The sequence below is a fragment of the Ambystoma mexicanum genome, chromosome 11 (genome assembly GCF_040938575.1).
Source record: "Ambystoma mexicanum isolate Mex_15411 chromosome 11, UKY_AmexF1_1, whole genome shotgun sequence".
Lineage (NCBI taxonomy): Eukaryota > Metazoa > Chordata > Amphibia > Caudata > Ambystomatidae > Ambystoma > Ambystoma mexicanum.
In genome coordinates, this window is record NC_090934.1 from 51,768,169 (window position 1) to 51,789,724 (window position 21,556).

At 49.9% G+C, this 21,556-nt stretch overlaps 2 protein-coding genes across 12 annotated transcripts in view; one reads left to right on the forward strand and one right to left on the reverse strand.

Moving 5' to 3' along the window:
* Window positions 1–21,556, forward strand: part of ADGRB2 (adhesion G protein-coupled receptor B2) — a 1,170,899-nt gene that overhangs the window by 47,173 nt on the left and 1,102,170 nt on the right. The gene's annotated exons all lie outside the window — the stretch shown is intronic.
* On the reverse strand, window positions 12,153–13,355 carry LOC138504911 (protein starmaker-like). The gene has a single exon (XM_069625313.1). The coding sequence runs from the start codon at window positions 13,353–13,355 to the stop codon at window positions 12,153–12,155; it is 1,203 nt and encodes a 400-aa protein (XP_069481414.1).

Below are 21,556 nucleotides of genomic sequence, written 5' to 3' on the forward strand. Positions count from 1 at the left end.
GCGGGGACCCAGGATTGATTCATTAAGGGGGGCTCCGCCTGCACCAATCGCTGTGGCTCATTAGGCTTTAAAAGAGGGCAGAGCACCTCACTTAGCAGATTATCTGAAGACTTTGAAAGGAATAAGGACGACTCATTTGGACCGCAGCTGAAGGTACAGTCTACCTTACATTTTCCGCCCGTGAGCAAAGGCCAGGAGTACCAAGAGGGAAGCAAGATCCCTCCCCTAAACATCTCCCAGGGAACAGACGGAGATACCGGACACAGAAGACCCGTCCAGCAGCTCCAGAACGGGTACATAGCCAGCACACAACGTGCTCTGCTTGGTTCTGCCAGCAAGCTTCCTAGGTGAGCAGTGCCAGTGAGTTTCCGAACTAAGGACAGGGCCGTTGCCTGCAAACACTCTCCTGCGCTTTGGGCTGTCCACCTTGGTAAGGACACAAGCCCTGCGAAGAAGCTAGGAGTGCCACACATTGTCCAGCGTCCATCTCATTTTCGCGACAGTCAAGTCCTCCAACTGCATCTGGCTGCACCACTGACTGTTACGCCGCAGTCACCAGAGCCATCCGAGACGCCTCGACCAGCATTCCAGCTCTGCCAACCAGCACAGAGAACGATTCTTGGCCCGAGCCACTGCCCCGGACAGCCTGCAGACGTCTTTCCAGCCTTGCTTGCCCAACTGCCTGCCGCCTGGCACCCGCAGCTGTCTCCCACCACTAACTGTGTCTCAAGGGCTGAGAAGCACTCTGGAACCGCCTCGACACTGTCTAGCACCAAGATCTTCAGCATCAGGTACATTGGGTTGCTGCCCCCCTGGTCTTTCTCTGAAGGCCCCTAGAGACAGTTACGACCCTTTGCCCCCTTGGTGCTGAAACCAATAACCTTGAACAGTAGGACTGATTGCTTTACTGACTACCCTCTTGTCGGTATCCAGAGTGCATCCATTTCCTTTGTGAAACTGTCCTCTGTGTTTAGTGTGGGTTGTGTTTTGTAGTGTGCTAGAACTGTGTATTGTAATAAGTCGATATTTTTATACAACCTTGACTGGACAGTCCCTTTTTATCATTGGGTAGTTGTATTTTCCCTGTGTTGGCAACTAACCAACGATCCATGAGGTTGTGTCGCTAAGCCTGCCATTGCGTCCACGTTACCAAAATTGGACAGGGACGTTTAGAATTTGCTCAGGTTTCCAATCTGTTTGGATCCCTTCTGGTGTACTAGAGGTGTGGTGCTGATTGATGGTTTATAAACCGATGTTCACCCCTGGACCACTGGTGCCACGGAGTTGATTGTCACAAATGGTATTCTGGAAGTGCCTTTCCTATGCAAGAGCCGAAACCTTTGTGTCTAGCAGTGCAAGTTTGTGGAAAGGGTCTGGAAGCCGCCGACGGACTCGCCCAGTGCAATTCCCATAACACTGGAGAAAGGGGGGGGGGGGACACGGTGCTTTTTGAGTCTGGTCCAAATTTAGATGCACACGTTTTGGTATTCACGCGCCAGGAACACGTGCTGTTCATATGAGGGCGGCAGCACGTGCAGAGGGCGCCACCTTGGGGCTGATGTTGGGTCGTGCATGGGACATCACTGCACCTCAGGGGGCCTTCATGTGTGTTGCAAATCCTCACGTTTTGTTTCCCGTCTGAGAATGTGGGCCTTTAGGGTACAGTGCGCGAGGAGGGCCCGCAAAGCGTTGTTATATTTTTTTAGTTGCCAGTGTCTGGTCCGGAGTGTACACTGATCACCCCCACCTCCCGTCTACTGGCGCCCTTGGCCCCAGCGAGCCAATGGAGACTAGTGGGTAGGAGCGAGGGGCTGCTTTGGACTCCCTTCTTCGGTGGGTGGATTTGCTCGTTTTTAGGGATAAAGGGTGTGATGGCCGCGGCGCTGGTAGTTAAGCCGGTATCACTGCGTGTTTGTGTTGGGGGGGTGGGGGAGGCAGCGGGGCTACGCAAGCTTGCTCCAGTCTGCCATGAGTGTGGTGGGGGGGCGGGCGTACGGTGGCCTGGGAGCTCATCTCCCTGTTAGTTTCTAGTCCATGGTACTCATCGTGTGGACCTTCTATCCCTGGTCCTCTGTGGGCGCTGGCTTGGGGTCAAGGGGCCAAGGGAGTCCAAGCCCGCCACACACAGAGTAATGTACTAGCCGGCCTTTCACTCCTCCAATCCCTGCGCATTCCCCACACTGCCGCTCTTAGGACCCATCTAGATTTCCTGTGCGACTCTTGGGCTGACTGCCTGCCTGGGAAGTGGCTCCATGCAGTTAACAGGCGTGTTCAATGTTACTGCTGTTTTCTTCCTCCAGTCTTTCTACTCTACTTCTGGAAGTCTTCAGTGGAAACATGTTTTTTAATGTTATTTTGTAGTGGGTTTAATTGCCATTTGGAGGGTTGAATTCCTTAACAGGCGGCCCTTCAACCTTTGGATCTCCCTATGTTTTTGGACTGCAGCTCCCATCATCCTTAACCAGCGAAGTCAATAGCCAGATGTCATGGGAATTGTGGTCCGCAACAGGAGAGGCCAAAGGTTGCAGACCACTGCTCTTGGTTCCCGCCGTCGTCCGCGTGTGCGCATCTTTGGGTCCCTCTTCCCAGTGACAGGACTTGTTTCGAGCTTCACGCAGCGTGATGTTCGCTCGAGCGGTTTCCGGTCTGTTTTGATGATCTGGGGTTGTGGCTAGACTGTACCTCCTAGGTAACATTGCCAGTGCCATGATGCACGTTCTTGCCTGTGCTCTGCATGTCTTGCCCGCCCCGTGACTTTGTCTCATGGCTCCACTGGTGGAAGTTCTCTTTGAGCTCCAGGGCCTCTCCCCTGAGTCTCATTTTGTTTGCGGTCGTTACACTGCAGACCCGTAGGCCAGTAGGGCCCTTTACGCTCCCAAATGAAGCTGGGCGCACGGCTGAGCTGTGCAGGTTAGCGAGGCCTGCCCCAGCATTTGGAGAGCAGGAGTTCGGCGGATGGATGGATGCGTTCCATATGGTCCTCTACCCATGCCTCGCGACGTGTCTCACCATGGTTGATCTCAGTGAGTAGGGAACCGTGTGCTGTGAGCATGTGGCCCACGCAGGGTGGCCTTCTAGTTCCTGTGCAGTAGTTTGCAACCCAACAGGTTCTCCCTGGCTGGAAGCATAGGGGAAGTAGAAGGAGCGGTCCTGGGTGATTGATGGCTGTGCGGGTGGTACCTGCACGTTAGTGACGCGGAGGCAAGTCTCATGTGAGCGATTCCAACTGCACTCTTGACCCTGCCACCGCCTAGATTTTTCCCACTTGGTCTAAATTGTGAGGGAGAGAAACATGTGTTCATTGAGTTAAAAAAAACATAATTCCAATCGTAGCGCCTCTATCAAAATATGCGACTTACCTGGGCGCCTTGTGCAGCTCCTCACAGGGCACGGTGGCTGTCCCGTCCAGTAGAGATACCTGAGCACATTGTGAAGCTGCTCGCAGGGCATGGTGGCTGTCCCGTCCAGCAGAGATACCAGGGCGCAGTGCAGCTGCTCACAGGGCATGGTGGCTGTCCCGTCCAGCAGAGATACTAGGGTGCATTGTGCAGCTGCTCAAAGGGCACGGTGAATGTCCTGTCCAGCAGAGATACCTGGGCGCAGTGCACCTGCTCACAGGGCATGGTGGCTGTCCCGTCCAGCAGAGATACCAGGGCGCAGTGCAGCTGCTCACAGGGCATGGTGGTTGTCCCATCCAGCAGAGATACCAGGGCGCAGTGCAGCTGCTCACAGGGCACAGTGAATGTCCCGTCCAGCAGAGATACCAGGGTTCATTGTGCAGCTGCTCACAGGGCATGGTGGCTGTCCCGTCCAGCAGAAATACCTGGGCACACTGCAGCTGCTCACAGGGCATGGTGGCTGTCCCGTCTAGCAGAGATACCTGGGCACATTGTGAAGCTGCTCACAGGGCATGGTGAATGTCCCGTCCAGCAGAGATACCAGGGTTCATTGTGCAGCTGCTCACCGGGCATGGTGGCTGTCCCGTACAGCAGAGATACCTGGGCACATTGTGCAGCTGCTCACCGGGCATTGTGGCTGTCCCGTCCAGCAGAAATACCTGGGCGCACTGCAGCTGCTCACAGGGCATGGTGGCTGTCCCGTCCAGCAGAGATACAAGGGCGCAGTGCAGCTGCTCACAGGGCATGGTGGCTGTCATCCCGTCCAGCAGAGATACCTGGGCACATTGTGCAGCTGCTCACTGGGCATGGCGGCTGTCCCGTCCAGCAGAGATACCAGGGCGCAGTGCAGCTGCTCACAGGGCATAGTGGCTGTCCCGTCCAGCAGAGATACCAGGGTGCATTGTGAAGCTGCTCACAAGGCATGGTGGCTGTCCAGCCCATCCGGGCAACCTGGGAACATTGTGCAGCTGCTCACAGGGCATGGTGGCTGTCCCATCCAGCAGAGATACCTGGGTGCATTGTGCAGCTGCTCACAGGTCGTGGTGGCTGTTCCGTCCAGCAGAGATACCTGGGCACATTGTGCAGCTGCTCACCGGGCATGGTGGCTGTCCCGTCCAGCAGAGATACCTGGGCGCAGTGCAGCTGCTCACAGGGCATGGTGGCTGTCCCGTCCAGCAGAGATACCAGGGCGCAGTGTGAAGCTGCTCACAGGGCGTGGTGGCTGTCCCGTCTAGCAGAGATACCTGGGCACATTGTGCAGCTGCTCACAGGGCATGGTGGCTGTTCCGTCCAGCAGAGAGACCTGGGCACATTGTGCAGCTGCTCACCGGGCATGGTGGCTGTCCCGTCCAGCAGAGATACCAGGGCGCAGTGTGAAGCTGCTCACAAGGCATGGTGGCTGTCCCGTCCAGCAGAGATGCCAGGGTGCATTGTGAAGCTGCTCACAAGGCATGGTGGCTGTCCAGCCCATCCGAGCAACCGGGGCGCATTGTGCAGCTGCTCACAGGGCGTGGTGGCTGTCCCGTCCAGCAGAGCTACCAGGGCGCATTGTGTAGCTGCTCACAGGGCATAGTTATGTTGGAGGTACTCTGTTTCTTTGTAAAAGGCTTGATGGTTAATGCATATCGCCTTGAAGGAGGATCGTTGCTCGATCAGAAGCCAGTGTAGGACACAGAGGGCAGACTAGCTGTGTTGAATAGGGCCTAGGGCTAGGAGGACTCTCAGCTGCAAGCCAGGAGTGCCTAGGTCAAGTGCGTAGCATTGTCTAGTCGTGAAAGGACTGTACTAGGTCTGTCAAAAGTAATCCAAGGAAAGACAAAGTAAACAAAACAGAGGGTCACCGAGCAAGAAGAAACACTGATTTACTGGACCCACACAGTTGAGAACTAGAGTTCTAACCCCCCCCACCCGTGGAACTGAATGAAATGAGCTCGACGCCACCCCCTGCGGCTATACTTTTTATATATGAATTACAAAATTAGCATGCAACATTTTTGGGGCAGATCACAGAAGCTGATTGGTGGCGCTACATCAGAACCATATAGTGAGCTTTATCTTATGTGACCCTTATTGGATAAATCATTTCTTCTAACAAAATCACATTGACGCCCCTTTTGACATCACGACCCTGCCCACGCCGCCCAGCAATTTATTGTGCTGAGCAGCCAACGAAATACTGAATTGTCATTGGTTGGCACTTCCCAAGATGCAAATGGATAACCTGCTGCATACTGACCTTGAGATGGCACAGGGCGAGACCTTCTTACTGCGGCTGACCAATGACGTGCCCCGCGGACATCAACGAGGACACTTTGCAGTGTTGCACCCTGGAACACTGAAACCTCTCTCCTCTGATTGGTTCCCTCCCTTCTCACACCTCGCTGCCAGGCGTGTGTCTAATAAACGTATCCAGCACTGTGAATATATTTTAATTAACAGTATTTAATTCCTTTTCCCCTGCCAGTTATTCTGACACCCGGGTGCTATCTCAATGGCCTTGAAAGTATCTCCTGGAGAGACTTTGATAGGCCTGCGTTCTCCTGGGAAACTGTCTTGAATCATTACTGTGCACCGTTTCTGCTGAATATTCAAAAATGATCATTGCTGTCATAAAAGCCCACAACCCTTTATTATGAGCTGCCTGCAATGCTTTCCTAACATGGGCCTACCAAACATTGCTTCTCTAATGTTCACATGTTGCTCAAAAGCCCCATAGCCCATTATCTCATAAGAGGCCTTACGCTCCCACCCCTATGCCCGTGCTACACCAGCTACCCTAGCACTAATCCGGTTACCCACCCCTTTCTGTTCCTCCGTGGGACTTCTTACGCTCCGCCAGCTCCTGTGTCTTAATAAACTGTCTATACGACCTGTGACGCGCTTGTTGACACCACCCCTCCCGATGTCACCCACCATGTGACTTTTACATCCCCACGTTACTTGTGTGATTGGTACGTGTGCCCCACCCATGGCAGCTCTGGACCCTTCCAACCGGATGCTTGCAATGATCGCAGTGACGCTGTTTGTAAAGGAAAGGGGTGGCGAAGGATGTGTATGGGGAGGCAGCAGCTTTTTTACCCCAGTGTTGATGTGATGGAGTTCATTTTTCTACTCCCTAAAAGGTTTTCTCCCAACTTCGGAAACTAGGAAGTAAAACACTCCTTTGTCTAGCCCCCCTGCGATGCCCATGCAGTGCCCCATGTCCTAGGGGCTATTCGTCTCGACTGCTTTAAAAATGTTCTCCCATGCAAGAAGTTGCTTCTACAGAGCTGGCTGTTGGACTGCCAGTGGCAGGCTCATGCAGTCTGTACAGACTTCCTCAGGTTTTAATGAGCGTGGTCCTAGTGTGAAAACAAGGAAATAATATGAGGCAGGGTAACCAAAAAGGAAACACACCAAACACAGGTTACAAAGGAACATACAAAGTACTTTATTTTATACTGAATCCAGTTACAAAAGAACAGAACAAATTTCAGATAGCTATCGACCCTCAGTACAACACAGCGAGCTCCGGCGTGGTTCGGTGTGCTCAGTGAGTGCAAATATTCATTGAAACAGTCAGGCTTTTATACATTTCTCCAGCCTGTTGTCCAGCCTTTCTTCAGGTTAACCATTCCATAAATAAGTTACTGCTCTAGGGTCCCTTGCCAGGTCAAATCTAGTTCATCTTAGGTTTATACATTAACAAGAAGAAATGGTAATAATGTATGCTCTAGGCCTAACATTACAGTGCAGGACTTAGTTTATACAATGTAGTTAAGCAGGTGTTCTCATTCAATTATAGATCAGTTTTGGTGATACAGGTAATCCATTGCACACAGGTCAGCAGAAGGACAAGGTCTCAGCTCATGACCCTAACAAGTGGCCTGCAGGCAAGTTATACATTAGCTGTACAGAGGTCATGACAATCGAGTTCTGTTCTGAATAACATAGGCTACCATTTTAGCTCACATGGTGACTTTATAGAGCAAGAAAACCTAAAATGGCGGCTTGATCCAAAATGAGAGTTTACATGGGTTTTAAGGTCAGGACCTTGCAATGCGAATTTATTCACATGTAGTTTATAAGCAGCTTGTTAGCAGCTTGGCGTAGGCCAATATACATATATTCATAGCAATAGGAGGCACGATATAATTTCTAGTTTGACACTAGCACTCCTACGCTTTTTCAGAACCCACGTGTGCTTTTAGGCAATCGCAAGCAATTGGTTGTGCTAGTTGAATTAAATCCTCATTACTGCCATCAAAAGAGCACATTCAACCAAAATATCATCTGGCAGTAGCTTGCTGGGGAGGGGGCGGCGTGGTATAGGGTCAGTCTTGGTGGGGGTAAGGAGGGGACCAGATGGCGTGAAGAACTGCCATCTAAGGGCGGCCTGAGGAGGGTGAGGACACCCTCCTCCGGGATCTCACTGCTGCTCCCGCTCATCGCCCGACGTGTACCTTCCGGAAGGACTTTGGGCCTGCAGGTGCAGCAGGTACGCAAGGTTGTGGCAGAGGAACGCGTTAGGCAGTGGCTGCTCGACCCGGACGTGGTGATTCTGCACGTTGGGGCAACGACTCGGTTCTCTTGGGAAGGAGGGAGCTAAGGGAGGGGTTGGGGTCTTCTCTTGGGTGGCCAGGTCCTACCCGCGGGCGATACTAGTTTGGTCTCAGATCATTACACATACTTGGTCGGGATTGGACATGGCGGCTCGCCCCTGGAGCGTTTCGGTGAGGAAATTGAACAATGAACTTTGCCCGGTTGGCATCCTGCCATGGGCGTTTTACAGATGATTGGTAATGGACTGTTGAAGGGAACATCGTATTTTCATCAGACAGGTATGCACCTTCCTGACCAAGGAACTGAACTCTTGTGGCAGAACTTTCTGGCATTCATCTGTACAATGTGGGTTAATGCCCACGGACCGGTAGGTCTTGGTCACTGTGGCAGTTGGTGGAGGTCCAGGAGGATGGTGATGTGCCCCGTTGGGGGGCCCCTGGTGCCTGCCATCGGCCAGTGGTGAAGGCTGGTGCCTTCTCACTGAAGGGTTTTAAACCACTATGGGCCATGGGGGCCGAATCAGGAGGTAGTCTGTATAGTTACTGTGGATGGTGCCTTCTGGTACCGAACCCAAGAAGAACATGATGGGTAGGCCTGGATAGCGCCACACCGCCCATTGGGCAGATTGGTCCACCTGTCTGCACGGGGGGAAAAAGCTCATGCCGGTGTTGATATGTTAATGTTGTGGTATTCTTCTGCTGTTTTTCGGGTCACATTTGTGTGATGAAATTATTTAGAATAAATGAGGCCTTGTTTTCCAAATGTTTTCTCTGGTGTTTTCTTCTGGGTGCTGCCCCCTGCTCAGCCCACAGTTTTTCTGCACTGTTTGGACTCCACTGGGAAACTGAAGCCTAAAAAGATTGGCCTCATTGCCTGCACTTTTCCGGAGTGGCACATCACCGCCATAGTGTTAAAGCTCATTTTGTTTAGCAATCTTTTCTTTTTTTCCTTGTGTGACTTGTGCTATACGTTTGCAGGTCTGCAGTGGTTACTAGTCTTTGCATCAAATTTATTCCATCAAGGATTAGTTGCATCGAATCATTTTCACCAGAAAATGATTAATCAAATTCCCATACATAAAGTGTAAAGTGCTTATGCATTGAAACCCTTCCATCAATAGGGTTTCGTTATATAAAACCTTTACATTTTTTGCTTGCATGGAAATTCGATGAAACGCGCCTAACGTTAAAACGTTACAGGGAGCTGTCCAGTGCTGAAATCTTTAAAGTATTTCAGCGCTGTCCAGCTTCCTCTAACTTGTAGTGTTTATTGGGGGGGCGCACCTCCCCCCTCAACTCTATCCCAAACTCTAACCCTAACCATGCATTGAAATCAATTCGCTGAATTTGCTTTTCGATGGAAATACATTTCAATTAATACATTTTGATGGATAATGATTCGATCTAAATTATTTCGATGCAAAGACTGCATTCCATCTGCAGTAGCTGGCTCAAGTATGGCTTAAAGAGGCCTTGTGCTGAAACCTGTCCATGCAGCAAGACTGAAGCAAATTGGAGAAACAATGAAATATGTGGTCTCAGCATGCTACACGTTCAATTTCCTGAAAGGGTATGGAATTTGATCAGATTAAAAAGTCCCAATTAATTATAATTTGACCCCACCATGCAGAAGCTTATTTGCCTTTCCTGTTACATGCTAATGATCGGGGGTTTCTGCATGCAGGGATGGTCCCGGGCTGTCCCAGATCTTCACTGCTGGAGGTGGGGGCTAGGGAAGTGGTCTGATACTTCAAGAGTTACAGCAAGGTGTGCTGGGTGACCTGTACCAGGCGTGGCAGTGGTCACCAGTCTGTGAATGGGAAGTCGTTGCTGGGAAGACGGTTCTCGTCTGCTTAACTCCGACCTCCGCCATATTGGTTTAGGGTCTGAAGAATAACGTGGCTTCTGTGTGTAGGAAATGAGGTCCGTCTGGTTACAGGTGCACGGACATTAGTTGAGGAAAGATTTGGGATTTGGTATTGTCTCTGCATCTGGAGTTCTAGTGTGGGTGCTTTCAAAATGGCGGACGATGAATCACCCGTAACACTCGGATTTTGATCTACTGGGAAACCTCTGTTTGATCAGGTGACACTGGAGGACTATGTTGCTGCATCGGAAGGTTTGCCTGGAAACTGTGCTCCCCGAATTAACACAGGGTTATTTTGCAGTCTCCCAGACCTCTTTCTGGGGACAGTTGGAGAAAGACTGAGGGAATGAGGGACTGCCAAGAACTCTAAACAGGGTTGCTGTGGATCTCTGAGGACCCGTCCAGCAGCTTCAGAACTGGGACCCAGCCAGCACACAGTGTGCCCTCCTAGGTTCTGTCAGTAAACCTCCTAGGTTCTGTCAGCAAACCTCCTAGGTGGGAAGTGCCAGAGAGTCTCTGAACAAAGGACAAGGCTGTTGGCTGCAAATACTCCCCTCAGTTTTGTATCTTCTGCCTTGAAAGGATGCCACAAGCCCTGCAAAGAAGCTAGGAGGAGTGCCACACAAGCATCAACCAGTGTCCATCTTTTAAGGACATTTTCGAGGCAGTTGATCCCTCGAACCGTGACCGACTGCACCACTGACTGTAATCATGCTGCAGTCAATAAAGGCAACCGAGACACCTCAACCATCGTTCTAGATCCACCAACCAGCACAGACAACGATTCTTGACCGTGAGCCGCCGGGTAGGCCAGCCTGCATACGTCTGTCCAGCTTCGCTGGCCGAGCTGCCTGTCGTCTGATACCCACAGCTGTCTCCCATTTTGAACTCTGTTGCATCAGCTACAAAGCGGCTGGAACGGACTTGACGCTGTCGAGCATCACGATCATCTCAAGCAACAGGTACATTGTGGTTCTGTCCCCCTGGTCCATCTCCGGAGGCCCCAAGTGACATTTACGACCCCTTGCTCCCTTGGTGCTGAAACCTGAAAACCTTGAACAGTAAGACTGATTGCTTTGCCTACTACCCTCCTGTCAGTATCCACAGTGCTTCACTTTCCTTCGTGAAGCGGTCTTGTCCTCTGTGTTCCTTTACAGTGTGGGTTGGATTTTATAGTTTGCTCGAACTGTCAGTTGTAATAATATTTGTATACAACCTTGATTGAACAGTCCCTTTTATCATTGGGTAAGAATTGTATTTTTGCTGTGTTGCAACTAACCAATGATCCACGACTTTGCAGAGATAAGACTGCTGTTCCGTCCACGTTTCCAAAATTGGACAAGGATGTTTATAATTTGATTGTGTTTCCAATCTGTTCGAATCCCTTTTGGTGTAGTAGAGGTGTGGGGCTGATTGATGGTTTAGAAACCGGTATTCGTCCCTGGTCAGCTGGTACGCCGCAAGTTGATTTGTCACACCCATGAACATGTGGGTGTTATCAAGGGTACACATTTTAAGTTGCAAACTACTAGTCCGGCATAAAGTCCCTTTTTCCAATCAATTATCCACATGCACGCAGCACACCATTGCGTACTTGCCTGTAATGCGCTTTCGCTTGCCCGAGGTAGGTTTTGAGGTTTGGTCTGATCATATTTATGATGGACTGATGGTGGCTTTGCAGATGCAGGAGAGGTGGTCTTGGGGTGAGTGTGGGTGGAGTTATGAAGGCCAGTAAGGAGGGCATTATTACTGTTAATGAGCGAGTACTAGGGCTTGTACCATGGTGCAAGTGTTGCTGTGGGTGTGAGAGCTGTAAGGTTTGGTCCTCTGGAGGAACACGTTGTTTCTGAGCAGTAGGACTTTCTTTTAGATGTGATCTTTGAATGCAAGTTCCTGGTCTCTGTGGAAGCCTTTGTCTTGCCAGTAGAGGGCAGAGTGAAGGGTGGGGGGGGGCGGGGTGAACTGTTGATACATTTTGGAGCCATTTCATTAAATACTGCAAATGTTCTTTTTTGATCATGAGTATTTCAGTTTTAGTTTCATTGCTTAAGGTGGGCCACAAAATTAACACACTCTACTAGGAAAGGGTATAATGCCCTCAGAGAGTAGGAGAATGGGCATTTATTCTAGGTGATAAATGACTTTTGAATACAAATCTGGTTTAAGGTACACTGAGGACTTCCAGTTCTGGGTTTTGGTGAAACATGATTGGATGAATTCAATGCCACTGGCAGATGACACATTTAGGCAGAATGGTCATTGGCGTGTTTGTGTTTGGACTGTAGGACAACCAATGTCAGGCGGTCACGGTTGATATCTTTGGTGTCCGTATCTTTGGTGTCTGGGTCACGATGTGTCTGGGTCACGGTTGATATCTTTGGTGTCCGTATCCTTGGTGTCTGGGTCACGGTTGATATCTTTGGTGTCCGTATCTTTGGTGTCCGGGTCATGGTTGATATCTTTGGTGTCCGGGTGATGGTTGATATCTTTGGTGTCCGTATCTTTGGTGTCCGGGTCATGGTTGATATCTTTGGTGTCCGGGTCATGGTTGATATCTTTGGTGTCCAGGTCATGGTTGATATCTTTGGTGTCCGGGTCACGGTTGATATCTTTGGTGTCCGGGTCACGGTTGATATCTTTGGTGTCCGTATCTTTGGTGTCTGGGTCACGGTTGATATCTTTGGTGTCCGTATCTTTGGTGTCCGGGTCATGGTTGATATCTTTGGTGTCCAGGTCATGGGTGATATCTTTGGTGTCCGTATCTTTGGTGTCCGGGTCATGGTTGATATCTTTGGTGTCCGGGTCATGGTTGATATCTTTGGTGTCCGTATCTTTGGTGTCCGGGTCATGGTTGATATCTTTGGTGTCCGGGTCATGGTTGATATCTTTGGTGTCCAGGTCATGGTTGATATCTTTGGTGTCCGGGTCACGGTTGATATCTTTGGTGTCCGGGTCACGGTTGATATCTTTGGTGTCCGTATTTTTGGTGTCCGGGTCATGGTTAAGATCTTTGGTGTTCGGGTCACGGTTGATATCTTTGGTGTCCGTATCTTTGGTGTCTGGGTCACGGTTGATATCTTTGGTGTCTGTATCTTTGGTGTCCGGGTCATGGTTGATATCTTTGGTGTCCGTATCTTTGGTGTCCGGGTCATGGTTGATATCTTTGGTGTTCGGGTCACGGTTGATATCTTTGGTGTCCGTATCCTTGGTGTCTGGGTCACGGTTGATATCTTTGGTGTCCGTATCTTTGCTGTCCGGGTCTTGGTTGATATCTTTGGTGTCCGGGTCATGGTTGATATCTTTGGTGTCCAGGTCATGGTTGATATCTTTGGTGTCCGTATCTTTGGTGTCCGGGTCACGGTTGATATCTTTGGTGTCCGGGTCATGGTTGATATCTTTGGTGTCCAGGTCATGGTTGATATCTTTGGTGTCTGGGTCACGGTTGATATCTTTGGTGTCTGGGTCACGGTTGATATCTTTGGTATCCGGGTGGAACTCTGGCAAGCGCCTCGGGTGAGCAAGAGGTTGGTGGTGACATGGATGAGTCATATGGACATAGCTACTTGAGAGGGGAGCATAGGGAGCTGGAGAAAATAATGGACACTGATAAAACCAACACCATGTGATGCTCTCACCATCCTTGATTGAATAAAGAGGTTCAATGTTTTTTTAAATGGAAAAAGTGAAAAGAAATGACGGCAGTGTAATGAAGGATAAAGGTGTGCACTCATCAGTTATCACTCTAGGCCGCCCTATCACTCTAGGCCCGAGCACCAACGCTCAACTAAATACAGATGTATCGTTATAAAATCTTTTTCTTTAATGATTTTCAAAAAATATATGAAAATGACTTAACATTGTTCCATGGTATTAAACAAATATTCATTCGATTACATTCAATCTTGATGGTTTCAATTTTAACAAAGCCATCTAGATATTTATTTTGTATTTTTAAAGCGTTTACACAGCCAGGGGCATCGAGGCGCTGTTACTGGAAATGTCTTAGTTGCGTTATTTATAACACGCTTAATACCCAGAGGTTTCTAAGCGCGGACCCGGGGATTGAACCTGTGTTGCTTTGCCATCTTGTTTCCATGGCAAGCACGTTGCCGCTGAGCTATCCTCCCGGGACATGATACGACTAATGCGTTTTCGTCATAAGACCATCTTCAGAAGCCACACCAGGCTAAGAAAAAGGAGGAACATTAAAAGGGAATTTGATAGGTATTCCCAAAGCACACTCCAAAGTAATTTTTAGAAAGAAAATGAACTGCCTTTTTTTTTTTTTTTTTTTTTTTCTTTCGCTCTTCTATAGATGGAAGTGACGGGGTGGTGTCAGGGAGGAGGGAGGGGCGCTGGAGGGGGAATATAAAATCCCCTAACCTGTGGAGAATCAACAGTTAAAAATGCACTGTCCATACAATGTGAAAGAAAGACTTCTTGAAGTGTTAAAAGGAAACGAAAAGAATCACTAAAATGTGGTTGTGCGTGACAGGGGTGGACTGGGAACTAAAAGAGGCCCTGGAAATAATGACTGGGGACCAAAAGAGGCCCTGGAAATAATGTTCAAAGTGGCCCCATATGACACATTTTCAGCAAGCTCAATGCTTTTCCTATGAGAAAATTTGTAAATGCCACACAAAAGAGGCCCAGGGTGCAGAGGCCCACCGGGAAATCTCCAAAGTTCCCTATGGGCCAGTCCACCCATGGTTCAGAATGTGTTTCTAGCACGAGGAATAACACCCAGTGCGGTCTCGGAGATTGCAGTGGATCTAGATGCGATGACCGTTAAATGGCGTCTACGCGCAACGCAATGACGGCAGCGCCACGCTGCGTAGCTCCCACAACGTAATGGCCCCATATTCTAGTCAATAACGTTGCTGGCCTGAGTGAGGCCAGCGAATGTTAATGTTAAAGGACATTTGTACCGTGCACTATCACCACCGGAGTGGTCCCCTGGCGCTCTGGTGGCTCTGAAGAAAAAGGAGGGGTGGGGTGTGGGGGGTTAGTGGGATGAGCTGGAGAAGTGCAAGAGAGCAGGGATGAGCTCGGAATTCCGTTGGCTGGGCTTGGGGTCTTATACTGTCGGAAGACGTTGTGTGCTGTTGTGCAGGTCCATGTGTGCTTTGTTTTGTTGCTGTAGTGAATTTTGTGTTGTAGGTTTGTGGTTGTGTTTAGTTAGAGTTTGAGAGATGTATGCAGAGGGTGAAGATGTTAGTGGGTTGGTTAATTTGCATTGCTGTCTTGAAGTGAGGTGCTAAATTTCCCCATTTCTAATTTGGGGTGTGTTGGCGTCTCAGTGTCTGCGTCCAGATAAGGACTGTACGACAGTCGCGGTCCCTTTCCCATCTGGCATCCGTTCATATACATAACCTTGGCCAAGTTGGGTACCGGCCGCCTCCGTGGCCCCTGTTTGTATGCGGGACGGGCAGGCGTTTATATAACTGCCTTCCGTTCATACATGTGTGCATTAAAAAAAAAAAACATGACCTGATTAGTACATTCAGTGACCCTTTACAAAGGAAATTCCATTTAATAATTTCCGATACAAAGTCTTTGAAAAATCAAAGTAATTTACTGCTCGTCATAGGGCAATTGCCCCAATGTATGCATACATGTGCCTCCTCTTTTTACACAATCGTCACATACAGCAGCAGGGTCATTTGAACTCTGTCCACGTTCATCATTCTAGACCGCTCATGAAATTCCGATCAAATTATTGGCTTTAATAGACGTCCCATCATAGATTGGTTTCATTTGAGACAAAATCTAGAACTACACACATTTTATTTTCGTAGAACTGTTTAGTTGAGGGTCTCGTCTCCCTCCAGAGCCTCTGTGACAAAGACCACTGGGCGATCTCGTAGGCCCCCAGACGAGGGTCGCCCATATCCGCAGGTCAGTGGCACGCTGCCTGGATAGACATCAGTAGTGCAGTGTGCCTCAAAGCTGCACTGGTAGTCCTTCAGGGAGCTGTTACAGTCAGTGTAATCGGGCAGCAGTCGTTTGCCAAAATTAGGGAGGTGAGTGATGGGCTGGATGGTAGCGTGGGTCTTGTCAGGGTCACTTAGGTCGGGATGCATTTTTTTCAAAGTCTTTCCTTGATGGGTGCGTTTTCTCTGGTTTAATGGCAGTGGCACTCCCAGATTCTTCACGGAGGTGCCCTGGCGCAAGCAAAGTTGCATTCATTGATTGGGGGAGGAGAGGGTGGGGGGGATTTTTATAAGGGCGGCCGTGGCCCCCCTTTGTGGCGCCCCGGTTTTAAGGGAGTGATTTGCTCAGCTTTGTGGGAATGGCAAGGGGGACTGGAGATTTCGTGGGTTTCATGATAGACTAGGGTGGGAGGTGGTCAACATAGATTGCTTAGTGGGACAGAATTATGGAATGGAGACTGTCTCTTGGGAGTGGTGCAGCGTGTGGTATATTGTGAGGGGGGCGGGGGAGTTCTCCGTCCTTGTGATTTCGATGTTGGCATGGTATTCAGATTGGAGCTTCACTGCTTGTTGGATATTTAGATTCACTGTGAAATGACAGGTTTTGGAGGAGGGTTGTAACAGGGTTGGACTACATGAGAGTGGAACATGAGTTTTGTGCGAATCGGTTTCGCCACATTTTAATTTTGCTTTGTGTTTTTAAGTTTGCGTTTTGTGCTTTTCCATTCAAGGGGTGGCGGCTGTAAGGGATGGCATGTTCTCAAGGGTTTTATTTGAGCACCTGATCTTTGAAAATGTCTAGATCAATTCTTGTCATCATTGAATTTGCTTGCGTACTATGGGAGCAAACCTTTTTGTTTTCCCTTTGTGTCGGGGCGATAGTATGGCGCACTTGCTGTGTTTGCGTTTAGTAGGACTATGGTTGGGTGCATTGAGAAGTTGCCATTCTCAAGCCTGCCTAAATTAGAGCCCATTTTTCCACCATCTGCAAATGAGCAGCACTTTGTATTTATTTTTCCTGTAATGCGCCAGAGCCCGCAGGCATCAAGGCGCAAAAGACAGAAGAGGAAAAAGAGCAAGAGTCGGTATTGTTATCTCACTTAAACAAAAGTGTCTTCAGACGTTTCCGGAAACAGTGCAGATCTCTAATCGGCCTCAGTTCAGTGCGTAATTTATTCCATGCCGAGGCTGCCTGCACCGGCAAAGAACGACCACTACTCTTAGCTCGTTTCATATGTGGGCAATAGATTCACTGGGCCCAGTGACCCTGCAGGATTGCTGCTGCTGGAACCCATCCCCAGGGATCTGCTGGGGCTGAACATTACAAGCACTTATGGGTGATTGTGTTAATTTTAAAACTAATCCTCTCCTCAATGGCCAACCAATGGAGATATCTTCTATGCTCAGAAATTGGGTCCCCTCTTGGAATACTCTTCACAGTACGGACTGCATCATTCGGCAGTACCTGCATCCTATGGATACAGCCCTAATTCGCTCCACTCAGAACGGCATTACAGTAAATCCATTCAAACTGTGATCAAACTGTCTGTTGTAATAATAATAAAGTAGATATTAGTATACAACCTTGACTGGACAGTCCCTTTTATCATTGGGTAATAATTGTTTTTCGCTGTGCTGCAACTAACCAATGATAAACCACCTTGCGGAGATAAGCCTGCCATTCTGTCCACGTTACCAAAATTGGACAAGGAGGTTTATAATTTGGTTGTGTTTCCAATCTGTTCAGATCCCTTTTGGTGTTCTAGAGGCATGGGGCTAATTGATGGTTTAGAAACCGCTATTCATCCCTCGACCACTGGTGTCCCGCAAGTTGATTCGTCAGAACCCGGCTTCACCCAGCAGTTTCCAAGCATTTGCCATGGGGAGCAAACAAATACTCCAGTGTTTAATTTCTCTGAGGTGTGGCACAGAATTAAAACATGATAGTAGACTTAGAGTGGCAAGGTTCCATAAATGGGTTAACGGTTCAAGGTTATTTGGTTTCAGCACCAAGGGAGCAAAAGGTTGTAAATGTCGCTAGGGTCCTCTGGAGAAGGACTAGGGGTACAGAACCAGAATGTACCTGGTGCTTGAGATGTTCTTGATGCTCGACAGTGTTAGAGTCGGGTCCAGAACGCTTTGCAGCTCTTGCGATAGAGTTCAAGACTGGAGACAGCTGGGGCTATCAGGCGGCAGGCAGTTCGGCAAGAGAGGCTGGACAGATGGCTGCAGGCTTACCTACACATGGTTAAGAATCATTTTCTGTACTGGTTAGCAGATCTGGAATGCTGGTCGAGGTGGCTCGGAATGTTTTAGTGACTACAGCGTGACAACAGTCAGTGGTGCAGCTTGTCACGGTTCGAGAGCTCGACTGTCTCGAAAATGTCCTTAAAAGATAAATGCTGGTGGTTGCTTGTCGTGGCACTCCTAGATTCTTCGCAGGTCACGTGTCTATCTTTAAGGCGGATGACCCAAAGTTGAGGAGTGTTTGCAGGCAGCAGCCTTGTCCTTTGTTCTGAGACTCTCTGGCACTTCCCACCTAGGAAGTTAGCTGGCAGAACATAGCAGGGCACACTTTGTGCTGGCTGGGTACTGGTTCTGCACTCCAGTCACAGATTTTGGAGTACCAGTAACGTTCACACCAAATATGTGATGTATTATGAGCAAATAAACCAGCAGAGAGCCGCAGTGGGACTCTGCCCAGTGCCTATCAGTAGAGCAAAACCTATTGAGGTACCGATACCCAGAAAACCATGGACAGTAAGGCATCCATTCAGGAAACCCTACCAGCAAATGAAAGGAAATGAAGATTGCCCAAGTACTGTCCCAGAAGATACCAAAAAGGTCTTAATAGAATACTAATGGTGACGTCACGATGACCCGGACAGACTCACAGATAGAAGATATGACGACCCGAGAATGATACAGAGACGAAACGCCATGAGTAAGGATATCGTGAACTTAAAACAAAAGACAGATGTCCAAGTGTAAGAAAATTAAGCTGTAAGCAGGCAAAGACAGTCAACCACTTTACACCTGTAAATATGCTTGGAACCACAAGAAAGCTAAGGAAACAGTGCCGTTTGCTATGCTAAGTAGAAGAGTAGGGCAGGAAGCGCCATTATACATAAATCTTCCTCAAACAAAGTACTTTATTATAAGTATATTTCCACTTTGCAAACAAAGCATAATCAACCCAGGTTACTAAAGGCCAAATGAGCAGAGATTCATATTTAGCAAAACGAGAAGAGACGGCTGAATCGAAACTCGGCAGAAGCAACCCGTGCCAGGGAAGCTAAGGTCATACCAATAGACGAGGCGAACAGAAGCTACATTTAATTTTAACTAAGAACAGAATATCCTGCTTCTGAAAGATCGAGATAAGAAGACGTAGGCAGGTGGTGGGCTAAATAAGAATCAAATACACAAATTGAGAAAAACAAGACAAATTCACGGTGTGGGAAGCACGTGACCAGCCGAGCAAGAAGAAGTGAGGGTTCACACCTACGCTTGGCACCCGACCAGGCAGAGATATCAGAACTTTTCCAGACAGAAGATGCAATTTCGAGGCCAACCACAGTGAACTAATTGACACATGGCTACTAAAGTGATGATTGATTGTAACCATAATTGGAGGAAGGCCGTGTAACTAAGGGGCACCCCGCACCTGGCCGACCATTCTGCATGCTGCTAAGCGAAGTGAAAAAGTATGCATGGGGTTGGTGCCAACCCAATCACAATGGACCAAATAATCTAGGGTCCTATAGTTGGTAGAACCAATGGGACATCGTACTTTTAGTGACGTCTGCGGTAGTAATTTTGAAAGAAGGGCTTGGATTCCCACCTGACAGTGTTTACCCAATCCCCTCACTCCGTTACCATATACAGATATAGTAACGCTACCTTTTCCTAACCAATAGAATTGCATGTTAACTTTTGACTGATACAGGTCAATTATGACGAGTTTTGAGTATAAATGTTAAACCTTGTATGAAGTTCGTTGGAGTTTAAGCGAGAAGGACGCTCGCATCACTGCTGATATCCATAACTCCCCGTTTTGTGTACTTGTCATTAAACGGACTCCCTTTGCCACACCATTGAGTTGTCCTTATTGATTGGTGTTGGAGTAATAAATCTACACCCCATCCATCTCAAGGGTGCAGCTATCTCGTCTTAAAGTACTTCTGAGCAAACCTCGGCTCTATGGGCCAGCCGTGGGTCTCGGAGTACACCAGGGGAGGCAGCTCCTGGGTATCTGGCATCATCAGGCGAGGCAGCTCCAGGGAGGTTGCTCCTAGGTAGGCATGCCTAGGGTATCTGGCGTCACCAGGGAGGCTGCTCCTGGGTAGGCACACCCAGGGTATCTGACGTGACATGGGGAGGCTGCTCCTGGATATCTGACGTGACCAGGGGAGGCTGCTCCTGGGTATCTGGTGTCACCAGGGAGGATGCTCCTGGGTAGGCACGCCCAGGGTATCTGGCGTGACGAGGGGAGGTAGCCCCTGGGTATCTAGCATCACCAGGGAGGCTGCTCCTCGGTAGGCATGCCCAGGGTATTTGGCATGACCAGGGGAGGCTGCTCCTGGGTATCTGGCGTGACCAGAGGAGGTTGCTCCTGGGTAAGGCAGCTCCTGGGTATGTGGCATCACCAGGGAGGCATCCCAGGGTATGTGGCATCACCAGGGAGGCAGCTCCAGGGTATCTGGCGTCATCAGGGAGGTTGCTCCTGGGTATGTGGCATCACCAGGGAGGTTGCTCCTGGGTAGGCAGCCCCCGTATATCTGGCATCACCAGGGAGGCAGCTCCAGGGTATGTGGCGTCGCCAGGGGAGGCAGCTCCTGGGTGTGTGACATCACCCGGGAGGCAGCCTCATGGTATCTGGCATCACCTGGGAGGCAGCTCCTGGGTATCTGGCATCACCAGGGAGGCAGCTCCTGGGTATCTGGCATCACCAGGGAGGCAGCTCCTGGGTATCTGGCCTCACCAGGGAGGCAGCTCCTGGGTATCTGGCCTCACCAGGGAGGCAGCTCCTGGGTATCTGGCCTCACCAGGGAGGCAGCGCCGGGGTATCTGGCATCACCAGGAAGGCAGCTCCTGGGTATCTGGCATGACCAGGGGAGGCAGCTCCTGGGTATGTGGCATCACCAGGGAGGCTGCTCCCGGGTAGGCAGCCCCAGGGTATCTGGCATCACCCGGGGAAGCAGCTCCTGGGTATCTGGTATCAACAGGGGAGGCAGCTCCTGACTATCTGGCATCACCAGGGAGGCAGCTCCTGGGTAGGCAGCCCCAGGGTATCTGGCATCACCAGGGAAGCAGCTCCTGGGTATCTGGCATCACCGGGGAGGCAGCTCCTGGGTATCTGGCATCACCGGGGAGACAGCTCCTGGCTATCTGGCATCACCAGGGAGGCCGCTCCTGGCTATATGGCATCACCAGGGAGGCCGCTCCTGGGTATCTAGCTTAACCAGGGAGGCTGCTCCTTGGTATCTGGCATCACCAGGGAGGCAGCTCCTGGGTAGGCAGCTCCTGGGTATCTGGCATCACCAGGGAGGCAGCTCCTGGGTATCTGGCATCACCAGGGAATCTGGCATCACCAGGGAGGCAGCTCCTGGGTATCTGGCATCACCAGGGAGGCAGCTCCTGGGTATCTGGCATCACCAGGGAGGCAGCTCCTGGCTATCTGGCATCGCCAGGGAGGCAGCTCCTGTGTAGGCAGGCCCAGGGTATCTGGCATCACCAGGGAGGCAGCTCCTGGGTAGGCAGCCCCAGGGTATCTGGCATCACCAGGGAAGCAGCTCCTGGGTATCTGGCATCACC